Below are 14,214 nucleotides of genomic sequence, written 5' to 3'. Positions count from 1 at the left end.
CCACATGTTTCACAAGGATACGGCTTCTCACATGTGTGGGTTTTCTTGTGAGACAACAAACAATCTCCCCGACTGAAATCTTTCCCACATATTTCACAAAGATACGGCTTCTCACCTGTGTGGGTTTTCTTGTGAGACAACAAATAACTTCCCCGACTGAAACGTTTCCCACACGTTTCACAAGAATACGGCTTGTCACCTGTGTGGGTTCTCTTGTGAACCAACAAATGACTCTCATTTCTGAAACATTTTCCACATGTTTCACAAGGATACGGCTTCTCACCTGTGTGGGTTCTCTTGTGAACCACCACATGAACTCTCTGACTGAAACTTTTTCCACATGTTTCACAAGGATACGGCTTCTCACCTGTGTGGGTTCTCTTGTGAGCCACCAAATGAACTCTCTGACTGAAACATTTTCCACATGTTTCACAAGGATACGGCTTCTCACCTGTGTGGGTTCTCTTGTGAGCCACCAAATGAACTCTCTGACTGAAACATTTTCCACATGTTTTACAAGAATACGGCTTCTCACCTGTGTGGGTTGTCTTGTGAACCAATAAATCACTGCTCTGACTGAAACATTTCCCACATGCATCACAATAGTATGGCTTCTCATCTGTGTGGGTTCTCTTGTGAACCAACATACTACTCTGTCGGATGAAAGTTTTTCCACATGTTTCACAAGAATACAGCTTTTCACCTGTGTGGGTTCTCTTGTGACGCAACAAATGATCTCTCCGACTGAACCTTCTCCCTAAGAGTTCACAAAGTATTTTCTTCTCATCAGCGTCGGTTCTTAAGTTCTGACTTAATTTACGTTTCTTACAGACAATTTCACCAGATGTTTCCTCACAAAGAAGCTTTTCACCTTCAGCCTGGTTCTCTGACTCAGGAACCTCGTCCACACGGTCACCAGGAACTATGATCAGTTTCTTCAGCTCTACATTTCTAGTTGGTTCCGAGTCCAGATGTTTAGTCACATGGTGGACTTCAGAGTCATGAGAGAGGAGCTGCTCAGAGTCCGGTTCTTCTTCTGGTTCACTCAGGGAACTTTGCTCCTCAATAAAAGGAACCCTAAAGGAACCACCTTCAACCTTCAGTAGAAGCTGCTCTCCCTCCTGGCTGCTACCGAGTTCCTGCTGCTCCTCAATCTGAGGAGGTTCTGGTTCTTCTTTGATCTGTGGAGGTTCTGGTTCATCTTTGATCTGAGGAGGTTCTGGTTCATCTTTGATCTGTGTAGGTTCTGGTTCCTCTTTGATCTGTGTAGGTTCTGGTTCCTCTTTGATCTGAGAAGGTTCTGGTTCCTCTTTGATCTGTGGAGGTTCTGGTTCCTCTTTGATCTGTGGAGGTTCTGGTTCCTCTTTGATCTGTGGAGGTTCTGGTTCCTCTTTGATCTGAGGAGGTTCTGGTTCCTCTTTGATCTGTGTAGGTTCTGGTTCCTCTTTGATCTGAGAAGGTTCTGGTTCCTCTTTGATCTGTGGAGGTTCTGGTTCCTCTTTGATCTGAGGAGGTTCAGGTTCCTCTTTGATCTGAGGAGGTTCTGGTTCTGGTTGTTCTCCACAGGAGTCTGTTTCCTCTTTAAAGAGCTGCTCCTCCCCACAGTCATGATGCTGTCGGAGCTCTGGAGGGACAAAATAGTAGCAGATTACAGGTTAGTTACATTACTTCTACTTCTTCCAGCTTTAAAAACAAAACAATGTAGTTGGACTCCTGTCAACTACGAGAAATTGTTGAAAACCTCTAGAATCTGGGCCCTTTAAGCTCGTTATTGCTATATTATGTTGGTTGCATTCACACACAGTAAGATTGTTTACAATCATTAGAGAAACGCTGTGAAACTAATATAGAGGTGAACATACATTTTATACAGTGACGGACATTGTGAAAGTTCTGGCTACTAAAGACAGTAGAGTTCAGAAGGAAGGTTTCTTTGGGGAAACGAGCTCATGTGTTTACTAAAGCGTAATGCTGTGCCGTTGCTGTGATTACACTCCCGCACCAGAGGGGGCGCTGTGGGGTTGAGCTGAAGCAGAGAGTGGAGAAGAAGACCGAGTGTGTTTGGTGAATGAAGGTGTTGAAAGACGCTAAAAACACAAGAGACACAAATCCGGCTTCAGTCTGTGGTGGATAAATCAAACAGTCCTAATGATGGAGGTCCTCCACCAGCCACATTCATGTGTTCATTCACACTCTGACACACCTGTTCTGTGCAGCTTGATCTGAGGCGTCCAAATGAGTTCCAGAAGTTTGTGTTGATGGAGAATCTCCTCCTCGTACTGGACCATGGTGGGTTGAAACAGGGTGAATATTTCCACAGCAGCAGCAGTGAGTCTCTGGCTGGTCCAGTCTCTCACGGAGTCCAGGGAATCGTCACGTTCACCATCAGTGACGGTGTCCTCCACCAGACCCTCCTCCTCTTTAATGGCTGGAGCTTCATGTTCCTCCTGCTGCAGACTGGAGCTCGTCTTCTGCTGACCAGCGTGTCGCCGTGGACTCTCTGGAGGGAAAGCAGACAAAGGTCAGTATTATTTTGAAACCATACATCAGAATTGCTTCACACTAACTGAGTGGCATCCTGGGAAGGTGTACTGTCACTGTGAGGTGGAATGAACTCGGGACAACAAGGAATTTTGAAGTTTTTCCACTTGAAAATCAGGTGTTCCATTGAAAATTCCAATAGCATTTTATTTTGAGTGAGTACTTTTAGTGAGTTTCTGATTTAGAATTAGAATTAGAAGCTTTTATTGTCATTGTACAATAAAATTGCACAACGAAATTGCGGCGTAGCTAAAAACACACAGTAGACGTACAATAAACACAGACAGCCATTCTCACATTCAGCATTACATTCATCTCAGCAGACGCACCATATATACAGAATAACCTAAACATTCACACACACATTCAGCTCTCACACACGCCCAAGGACATAGTGCAGAAATGTAAAAAGTTAAAAGAAACGACCGATAAGTTACGTAAAATACCAATGTAGCTGCCTGAGGTACCTTGGCTAATAAGTATGTGCGGTTGAGCACAAGGTACCTGTTATTGCACAGAGTAATATGGAGTATGGTGTATTGCACACAGTGTGAGGTAGATAGTCTGAGGTAGTAGTGTTTAACTGTTCAGTGCAGTGATGGCTTGAGGGAAGAAACTGTCCCTCGGTCTGTTGGTCCCGGTCCTGATGGACCGGTACCGCCGTCCCTCGGGCAGCAGTTCGAACAAGTGGTGTGCAGGGTGGGTGTGGTCAGCTATGAAGGCCTCGGCTCTTCTGAGGCGCCGTGTCATGTCGGTGTCTTTTAGTGTGGGGAGGGGGCAGCCGTCTTTACGACCCTCTGGAGCCTCCTGCGGTCGGCCTCGGTGCAGTGGGAGAACCACACGGGGCTGCAGTAGGTCAGGGTGCTCTCCGTGGCCGATCGGTAGAAGGTCACCAGCAGCTTCTGGCTGGGGGGTGGGTCCGACGTGCGACTCCCCCTGAAGTCCAGGACGACCTCCTTGGTCTTGGCGGTGTTCAGGCTCAGGTTGTTCGTGGAGCACCAGGCGGACCGTTGCGGGACCTCGTCCCCGTTGGTGATCAGTCCCACCACTGTAGTGTCGTCGGCGAACTTCACCATGGTGTTGCTGGGGTGCGCAGGTCTGCAGTCTGCTGTGTACAGGGAGTAAAGCATGGGGCTCAGCACACGGCCCTGTGGGGAAGCCGTGCTCAGGGATCTGGAGGAGGAGCGGTGAGGGCCGAGTCTGACGGTCTGGGGTCTGTTGGAAAGGAAATCCAAGCGCAGGTTGGTGCGGGGAGACCCAGGTCCGACAGCTTCCTGACCAGCAGGTCAGGGATGATGGTATTGAACGCTGAGCTGTAGTCTATGAAGAGCATTCTGACGTAGCTCCCCCGATGTTCCAGGTGTGGAGAGCGACGGCTATTGCATCCTGCGTGGAGCGGTTGTTCCTGTAGGCGATTTAATCCTTCTTGAAATAAGAGTGTTTGGTTTATATTCTGATTTCCAAATACATTTTTTTAAGAGCAACATCTGTTAAAATATGTTTGACTACCTATTTTGAAAACAATAGCTTGATTCCATTGAAGCAGTATTTGAATTGTCTTTTAACGAGTAGTTCTTTAGCTTGAATAAATCATTCTTTATAGAAATTGACAACCATTCCAGGCGAAGTGATTAGAGCTTTTATTTTGAAATCCATCGGCGGAATTAGTACGCTGCATCCTTGAGCGCTTAGAGCAGCAGACAGCCGCACGGCCGGCTCACTTGACTTCGTTTTTGAAATTGCGAAGTCAAATTTTATTACTACAAGTAATATGAAAGAATATTACTGTAGAAATTTGGAGTAAAGTACTCTTAAACTTGGATCTGTTGATTGAAAACGATGGTCTCTCGCCTGTTTTCAAATTGCAATAAAACATAATCCTTCATAGGTTTACATCTAATTTCACTTCACGGCAATACTAGACATACTCCTTTACTACTGCAAGTAATATCAAAGAATATTACTGTAGGAATTTGGAGAAAAGTAATGTTGAACTTGGATCTGTTGGTCGAAAATAATGGTCTTGTCTTTGTTAATTTGTTCCAAGTTAAAAAGTACTTTTCTCCAAACCTCTACAGTAATATTCTTTGATATTACTTGCAGTAGTAAAGGAGTATGTCTAGTATTGCCCTGAACTGGAATAAGGCATAAACCTACAAAGGATTCCTTTTTATTCCATTTTGAAAACGGGCGAGAGATCATTATTTTCGACCAACAGATCCAGGTTTAAGAGTATTTTACTCCAAATTTCTACAGTAATATTCTTTCATATTTCTTGTAGTAACAAAGGAGTATGCCTAGTATTGCACTGAAGCGAAATTGGGTGTAAACCAATGAAGGATTCCGTTTTATTGCATTTTGAAATCAGACCATCTGTCTTTCTGTCGTTGCTTTCAGGGCTTTGATTTTGAAGGATTTCCTTCCAGCATTGCGGCCGTAAGCTGTCCTACGTTTTACCGTAAATGCGTTAATAAAAGCGCAGTTAAAATTGAGTGCGGGCTAACTCGACGGCAGCCCACATCACGTGTTCATTCTCACGTTTCCATACCTGTTCTGTGGAACACGATTCCAGGTTTCCCGCTGAGTTGAAGACGTTTTTGTTGCCGGACAATCTCCTCCTCGTACTGGACGATAGTTTGTTGAAACACGGTGAATATTTCTCCAGCAGCAGCAGCGAGTCGCTCGTTGATAAACTCTCTCAAAGCCTGAACTGAACTCATTGTTGCTGCAGGAGATGAAATATTTCCTCCGGGAGACTCGACAACACTACGAGGAAACTGTGGAGCTTCAAACCGCCTCCACAGCTGCTGCTTCTCTTCTTTATTCTCCTCCATCTTCTCCTCCTTCTTCTTTTGCTCCCGCAACTTTTTCTTCTTCTCCTCCTCCTTCTCCGTCTCCTTCTTCTTCGTTGTATTTTACGGCGGCTGGCAACTATTAAATGCAGCATTATCGCCCCCTAGGGTTCAGGAGTGTGATAACAGAATTCAAACAGAACAAGGACACTTCAGAGGGAAACACCAGACAGGGTGATGTGGACAATGTCGTCCTGAAGAGCCACTTCACATCTTTTATTAAATTGCCCGAGGTATAATGAAGAAAGAACAGTTCTGGAGGCTGAATTGAGAAAAGGAATTCACCAGTTCACAATTAATAGTGTCGTCCGAAACCCCTGATTATATTCCTCAAACAAACGGGCTTAATAAACTCATTCCTCAAACAAACAACGTATCAACGTATTTAATGTCACATTTTTCCAAACAAACAAAACAACCCCAGAAACACAAACATTTCCTGAAGCAAAGTTTGAACAGAGTTCAAAGCAGCAACGTTTCCTTTCAACTGGATGAGACCTTGTGATTTCGGGCTCAAGCTGGACTTCCTGAATGAGGCCTCCCGTGGAGTCGTTCATGACGTCGTCTCTTTGACACTTTTAATGTGGTGCAGCAACGAACGACGGCGAGGAAGTCTGTCCCGCATGTGTCACAAGATTACGGCTTCTCACCTGTGTGGGTTCTCTTGTGAGCCAATAAATTCCTGTTCTGACTGAAACTTTTCCCACATGTGTCACAAGCGTATGTCTTCTCACCTGTGTGGGTTCTCTTGTGAACTAACAAAGCACTGCGCCGACTGAAACTTTTCCCACATGTTTCACAAGAATACGGCTTCTCACCTGTGTGGGTTCTCTTGTGAGCAACCATATAACTCTGATAGCTGAAACTTTTTCCACATGTTTCACAAGAATACGGCTTCTCACCTGTGTGGGTTCTCTTGTGACGCGACAAATTCCTGCCCTGACTGAAACTTTTTCCACATGTTTCACAAGAATACGGCTTCTCACCTGTGTGGGTTCTCTTATGAACCAACAAATCCGTGCCCTGACTGAAACTTTTCCCACATGTTTCACAAGAGTACGGCTTCTCACCTGTGTGGGTTCTCTTGTGAAGCAACATATTACGCTGACGGCTGAAACATTTCCCACATGTTTCACAAGGATACGGCTTCTCACCTGTGTGAGTTCTCATGTGATCCACCAAATAATCTCTCTGACTGAAACTTTTCCCACATGTTTCGCAAGAATACGGCTTCTCACCTGTGTGGATTCGCTTGTGAACCAACAGATGACACTTATGTCTGAAACATTTTCCACATGTTTCACAAGGATACGGCTTCTCACCTGTGTGGGTTCTCTTGTGAGCCAACAAATAATCTCTCCGACTGAAACTTTTCCCACATATTTCACAAGAATACGGCTTCTCACCTGTGTGGATTCGCTTGTGATTCAACAAACTACTGCAGTAATTGAAACCTTTTCCACATGTGTCACAAGAGTACGACTTCTCATCTGTGTGTGTTTTCTTGTGAACCAACAAATTATAGCCCCGACAGAAACTTTTTCCACATGTTTCACAAGAGTACAGTTTCTCACCTGTGTGGGTTCTCTTGTGAACCATCAAAGCACTGCGCCGAATGAAACCTTTCTCACATGTGTCACAAGAGTACAGCTTCTCACCTGTGTGGATTATTTTGTGATCCAACAAAGTCTGGCTCTGACTGAAACTTTTTCCACATGTTTCACAAGGATACGGCTTTTCACCCGTGTGAATTCTCATGTGGTTCAACATATTGCCGCGTTGGCTGAAACTTTTCCCACATGCATCACAAGAGTACGGCTTCTCACCTCTGTGAATTCTCATGTGGACCAACATATTACTCTGGTGGCTGAAACTTTTCCCACAGAGTTCACAAAGTATTTTCTTCTCATCAGCGTTGGTTCTTAAGTTCTGACTTAATTTACGTTTCTTACAGACAATTTCACCAGATGTTTCCTCACAAAGAAGCTTTTCACCTTCAGCCTGGTTCTCTGACTCAGGAACCTCGTCCACACGGTCACCAAGAACTATGATCAGTTTCTTCAGCTCTACATTTCTAGTTGGTTCTGAGTCCAGATGTTTAGTCACATGGTGGACTTCAGAGTCATGAGAGAGGAGCTGCTCAGTGTCCGGTTCTTCTTCTGGTTCACTCAGGGAACTTTGCTCCTCAATAGAAGGAACCCTGAAGGAACCACCTTCAACCTTCAGTAGAAGCTGCTCTCCCTCCTGGCTGCTACCGAGTTCCTGCTGCTCCTCAATCTGAGGAGGTTCTGGTTCCTCTGGTTTCTCTTTGATCTGTGGAGGTTCTGGTTCCTCTTTGATCTGTGGAGGTTCTGGTTCATCTTTGATCTGAGGAGGTTCTGGTTCCTCTTCGATCTGCGGAGGTTCTGGTTCCTCTTCGATCTGCGGAGGTTCTGGTTCCTCTTTGATCTGCGGAGGTTCTGGTTCCTCTTTGATCTGTGGAGGTTCTGGTTCCTCTTTGATCTGAGGAGGTTCTGGTTCTGGTTGTTCTCCACAGGAGTCTGTTTCCTGTTTAAAGAGCTGCTCCTCCCCACAGTCATGATGCTGTCGGAGCTCTGGAGGGACAAAATAGTAGCAGATTACAGGTTAGTTACATTACTTCTACTTCTTCCAACTTTAAAAACAAAACAATGTAGTTGGACTCCTGTCAACTACGAGAAATTGTTGAAAACCTCTAGAATCTGGGCCCTTTAAGCTCGTTATTGCCATATTATGTTGGTTGCATTCACACACAGTAAGATTGTTTACAATCATTACAGAAACGCTGTGAAACTAATATAGAGGTGAACATACATTTTATACAGTGACGGACATTGTGAAAGTTCTGGCTACTAAAGACAGTAGAGTTCAGAAGGAAGGTTTCTTTGGGGAAACGAGCTCATGTGTTCACTAAAGCGTAATGCTGTGCCGTTGCTGTGATTACACTCCCGCACCAGAGGGGGCGCTGTGGGGTTGAGCTGATGCAGAGAGTGGAGAAGAAGACCGAGTGTGTTTGGTGAATGAAGGTGATGAAAGATGCTAAAAACACAAGAGGCACAAATCCGGCTTCAGTCTGTGGTGGATAAATCAAACAGTCCTAATGATGGAGGTCCTCCACCAGCCACATTCATGTGTTCATTCACACTCTGACACACCTGTTCTGTGCAGCTTGATCTGAGGCGTCCAAATGAGTTCCAGAAGTTTGTGTTGATGGAGAATCTCCTCCTCGTACTGGACCATGGTGGGTTGAAACAGGGTGAATATTTCCACAGCAGCAGCAGTGAGTCTCTGGCTGGTCCAGTCTCTCACGGAGTCCAGGGAATCGTCACGTTCACCATCAGTGACGGTGTCCTCCACCAGACCCTCCTCCTCTTTAATGGCTGGAGCTTCATGTTCCTCCTGCTGCAGACTGGAGCTCGTCTTCTGCTGACCAGCGTGTCGCTGTGGACTCTCTGGAGGGAAAGCAGACAAAAGTCACTGGTGTGATGGAGGCGAGTGTTTTACAGTGATGGATGGACGAGACGGGACAGGCTGCGTTTGAAATACAAACATTCAGAAAGCCAGAGTGTGACAGTCGCCGTGTGCTTTGAAAAATAACTGCCGCACTCAATTTTAACTGTGCTTTTATTAACGCCTTTACGGTAAAACACAGGTCAGCGTACGGCCGCAATGCTGGAAGGAAACGACAGAAAGACAGATGTTCTGATTTCAAAATACAACAAAACGGAATCCTTCATAGGTTTACACCCAATTTCACTTCAGAGCAATACTAGACATACTCCTATACTACTACAAGCAGTATCAAATAATATTACTGTAGGAATTTGGAGTAAAGTACTCTTAAACTTGGAGCAATTTAACACAAATTATGGGGTCTCATCTGTTTTCAAAATGCAATAAAAAGAAATCCTTCATAGGTTGATGCCCAATTCTACTTCAGGACATTACTAGACATACTCCTTTGTTACTACAAGTAATATCAAAGAACATTACTGTACGAATTTGGAGAAAAGTAATGTTAAACTTGGATCTGTTGGTCGAAAATAATGGTCTTGTCTTCGTTAATTTGCTACAAGTTTAAAAGTACTTTTATCCAAATTTCTACAGTAATATCCTTTGATATTACTTGCAGTATTAAAGGAGTCTGTCTAGTATTGCACTGATATGAAATCAGGCATAAACCTATGAAGGATTCCTTTTTATTCCATTTTGAAAACGGGCGAGAGATCATTATTTTCGACCAACAGATCCAAGTTTAAGAGTACTTTACTCCAAATGTCTACAGTAATATTCTTTGATATTACTTGCAGTAGTAAAGGAGTATGTCTAGTATTGCCCTGAAGCGAAATTGGGTGTAAACCTATGAAGGATTCCGTTTTATTGCATTTTGAAATCAGACCATCTGTCTTTCTATCGTTGCTTTCAGGGCTTTAATTTTCAAGAATTTCCTTCCAGCATTGCGGCCGTACGTTGTCTTATGTTTTACCTTAAATGCACTAATAAAAGCGCAGTTAAACTTGAGTGCGGCCTCACTTTGACGGCAGTGTCTGTCTGTCGTTGTATTCAGGGCTTTAACTTTGAAGGATTTCCTTCCATCATTGCGGCCGTACCCCGTCCTGTGTTTTACCGTAACTGCGTTAATAAAAGCGCAGTTAAAATTGAGTGCGCACTCACTTGACGGCAGCCCACATCCACGTGTTCATTCTCACGTTTCCATACCTGTTCTGTGGAACACGATTCCAGGTTTCCCGCTGAGTTGAAGACGTTTGCGTTGCCGGACAATCTCCTCCTCGTACTGGACGATAGTTTGTTGAAACACGGTGAATATTTCTCCAGCAGCAGCAGCGAGTCGCTCGTTGATAAACTCTCTCAAAGCCTGAACTGAACTCATTGTTGCTGCAGGAGATGAAATATTTCCTCCGGGAGACTCGACAACACTACGAGGAAACTGTGGAGCTTCAAACCGCCTCCACAGCTGCTGCTTCTCTTCTTTATTCTTCTCCTTCTTCTCCACCTTCTTCTTCTCCTGTCTTCTTCCTTATTTTTCTTCTTCTTCTTCGTTGTAGTTTTCCGACGGCTGTGCAACTATTAACCGGAGCATTACCGCCCCCTATTGTTCAGGAGTGCTTCCAGAGCGTAAAAACTATGCGTGAGGCCGCACAGCCAATCAGCGCCCGATGACGCGACGTGCCTCCAGCGCCGCCATCTTGGAGAGGTCACCCGCTCGTGTTAAACATAAAGAGCCCAGGCGAGAAAGGAAGAGAAGGAGGAGGAGAAGAAGGAGGAGAAGGAAGAGAAGGAGGAGAAGGAAGAGAAGAAGGAGGAGGAGAAGCAGCGGCTCTGGAGGCGGTTTGAAGCTCCACAGTTTCCCCGTCGTTGCGACGGGTTGATGAGGCATCATGAAGCGTTTCGACACGCTGTATTGATCCTGTCTCACTGAATACCGCCACCTGCTGGACGTTTAAAATCCCTACAGGCAACCAGGGAGAACGATTCAACTGACACCGATTTGATGACCGAGTATATACATTAATATAACTTAAGTCTTTGTATTTTATATTATTTCATGTCTTCGTCTTTTTATTTTTCTTTCCCGCAGCCCTCGTGTGTGACGCAACAGGGTTTAACAACATTAGCTATAAAGAAATGCTGTAGCTGATAAGACTTCTGATCTTTCTGCAGATTCGATATATGAAACACGATATTAAATGACCAGTTGCATGTTTGGAGTCAAGCAAATTGAAAGACAAGAACATGAGTGAAGCCACTTCGTTGCATTCTATACATGCAAACATGATCACAATGGCATCATGAAGAAATTTGAGTTTTTGTTCAGATTTTCTAAAAAGAGATTTGTTTAAATGTGACCTGTTCAACATCTTATTTTCCCCTCAGGCAAAGGGAAAGATTTCCAGTTGTCAACATTCAAAGATTAATACACAGTGAGAGGCATAAACGTTAAGATTTCAATCCTCTGCTGATTTTTTGAGGACGAAATAACAGACACTAGTTCTGGTCTGAGGCATTCAAGGTCATTAGCTGTGACTTTAAATGAAGCCTTTTCATTCTTTTAGGCTTGTTTTTCATCAGTTCACCGCTATATCTTTCAAAAACAAATACTGGTAAAGTAAAAGCTTTTTCTCTGTCGTGCGTCTTTGACTTTACTCACCATGACATCACAGTGTAGGTGTGTGTCTCTCTGGGTGTTGAGTTCAGTGGGAGACGGGACCGACTGGCTCTTTGAGCATTAAAGGTCGCCGACCCCTGGTCGAGTGCAACGGGATGACCTTTGACCCCGGCACTCGCCTCTCTTCAGACAACTCCACTGTGGCTTGATGGAAAGGAGCAAGCCACAAGACGTGTTTCTCCTATGATGTTCTGCTCAACTACCTAGATTTTTATATCATACTTTTATATTTATATTTGTATCTGTTTTTTATATTCTTAGCACTGTATTCCACTGTCTTTTCTTACCTGTCTTGTCTTGTCTGTATGTCCTGTGGTGCACGGTGGCTCTGCGGGAGCACCCCCCCCCCCCCCAATTTTCGTCGTACTCCCCGGTACCATGACAAATAAAGCTGATTCTGATTCTGATTCTGATTCTGATTCTGATTCTGAGTCATCAGTTTGCACTCATATGACACGAAAACAGAATGCATTTTGTTTGGCACATCGCCAATGTCGAATGTTTTTAAAACACACTCTGTACACTTTACATAAATATTTTTATCATCTCACTCTCCCAATGTCTCCTCCATATCCTCTCCCTCCAACTCGGCCTTTTTAAATCAAAGCTGAAAACCCATTTTTTTTAGGTTGGCTTTTAACTCTGTCTAGGGAAGAGTATTTATTCTCTATGCTCGGTTTTTTTTATGAATCTCTGGAAGCTTCCAACAACCTGCAGCACCGTCGCTCCTCCCACAGTCAGCACCTGTGTTTTATTTATTGTTTTTATGTATTATTCTTCAGCGTGAACCTTTGACTCTACACAGCATATGATTTTGTTTTATTTTACAGGTAATAAGAGTTATTCTGTACAGAAGTGAGTCAAGTTTTGCATAAAGCTGACGAATATGTGGCTTCAGTGCAGCAACATTCTGTGATCACACTGCTGAACCCTAGGGGGCGATAATGCTCCGTTTAATAGTTACCAGCCGCCGTAAAATACAACGAAGAAGAAGAAGGAGACGGAGAAGAAGAAGAAGAAGAAGAAAAAGTTGCGGATGGAGAAGAAGGAGGAGAATAAAGAAGAGAAGCAGCAGCTGTGGAGGCGGTTTGAAGCTCCACAGTTTCCTCGTAGTGTTGTCGAGTCTCCCGGAGGAAATATTTCATCTCCTGCAGCAACAATGAGTTCAGTTCAGGCTTTGAGAGAGTTTATCAACGAGCGACTCGCTGCTGCTGCTGGAGAAATATTCACCGTGTTTCAACAAACTATCGTCCAGTACGAGGAGGAGATTGTCCGGCAACGCAAACGTCTTCAACTCAGCGGGAAACCTGGAATCGTGTTCCACAGAACAGGTATGGAAACGTGAGAATGAACACGTGGATGTGGGCTGCCGTCAAGTGAGTGCGCACTCAATTTTAACTGCGCTTTTATTAACGCAGTTTACGGTAAAACACAGGACGGCGTACGGCCGCAATGATGGAAGGAAATCCTTCAAAGTTAAAGCCCCGAATACAACGACAGACAGACACTGCCGTCAAAGTGAGCCCGCACTCAAGTTTAACTGCGCTTTTATTAGCGCATTTACGGTAAAACATAAGTCAGCGTACGGCCGAAATGCTGGAAGGAAATTCTTCAAAATTAAAGCCCTGAAAGCAACGACAGAAAGACAGATGGTCTGATTTCTAAATGCAATAAAACGGAATCCTTCATAGGTTTACACCCAATTTCACTTCAGGGCAATACTAGACATACTCCTTTACTACTGCAAGTAATATCAAAGGATATTACTCTAGACATTTGGAGTAAAGTACTCTTAAACTTGGATCTGTTGGTCGAAAATAATGATCTCTCGTCCGTTTTCAAAATGGAATAAAAAGGAATCCTTCATAGGTTTATGCCTGATTTCATATCAGTGCAATACTAGACATACTCCTTTACTACTGCAAGTAATATCAAAGGATATTACTGTAGAAATTTGGATAAAAGTACTTTTAAACTTGTAGCAAATTAACGAAGACAAGACCATTATTTTCGACCAACAGATCCAAGTTCAACATTACTTTTCTCCAAATTCCTACAGTAATATTCTTTCATATTTCTTGTAGTAATAAAATTTGACTTCGCAATTTCAAAAACGAAGTCAAGTGAGCCGGCCGTGCGGCTGTCTGCTGCTCTAAGGGCTCAAGGATGCAGCGTACTAATTCCGCTGATGGATTTCAAAATAAAAGCTCTAATCACTTCGCCTGGAGTGGTTGTCAATTTCTATAAAGAATGATTTATTCAAGCTACAAAACTACTCATTAAAAGACAATTCAAATACTGCTTCAATGGAATCAAGTTATTGTTTTCAAAATATGGAGTCAAATATATTTTAACAGATGTTGCTCTTAAAAAAATGTATTTGGAAATCAGAATATAAACCAAACACTCTTATTTCAAGAAGGATTAAATCAGTAACTCACTCAAAATAAAATGCTATTGGAATTTTGAATGGAACACCTGATTTTGAAGTTGAAAAACTTCAAAATTCCTTGTTGTCCGGAGTTCATTCCACCTCACAGTGACAGTACACCTTCCCAGGATGCCACTCTTAGTGTGAAGGAATTCTGATGTATGGTTTCAAAATAATACTGACCT

The 14,214-nt window shown here is 43.7% G+C and overlaps 2 protein-coding genes across 2 annotated transcripts; both read right to left on the bottom strand.

Annotated features, from left to right (window-relative positions):
• Positions 1-6,029: 6,029 nt before the first annotated feature.
• Positions 6,030-7,361, bottom strand: LOC308132721 (uncharacterized protein; the record flags this gene model as incomplete). Its single annotated transcript, XM_080499902.1, has 1 exon — positions 6,030-7,361. Exon 1 carries the CDS (start codon positions 7,245-7,247, stop codon positions 6,030-6,032), a length of 1,218 nt encoding a protein of 405 aa, XP_080356028.1. The 5' UTR covers positions 7,248-7,361.
• Positions 7,362-7,389: 28 nt separating this feature from the next.
• Positions 7,390-10,432, bottom strand: LOC308132719 (uncharacterized protein; the record flags this gene model as incomplete). The annotated part of the gene is made up of 4 exons (XM_080499900.1): positions 10,131-10,432; positions 8,567-8,863; positions 7,792-7,987; positions 7,390-7,402 (listed from the first exon to the last, which is right to left on the bottom strand). The coding sequence occupies exons 1-4, from the start codon at positions 10,300-10,302 to the stop codon at positions 7,390-7,392; spliced, it is 678 nt and encodes a 225-aa protein (XP_080356026.1). The 5' UTR covers positions 10,303-10,432.
• Between the last annotated feature and the right edge of the window lie 3,782 nt (positions 10,433-14,214).

Source organism: Blennius ocellaris (genome assembly GCF_963422515.1).
Source record: "Blennius ocellaris genome assembly, chromosome: 7".
Lineage (NCBI taxonomy): Eukaryota > Metazoa > Chordata > Actinopteri > Blenniiformes > Blenniidae > Blennius > Blennius ocellaris.
The sequence above is the reverse complement of the archived record's forward strand: the minus strand, read 5'-3'. Positions and strand labels throughout refer to the sequence as shown.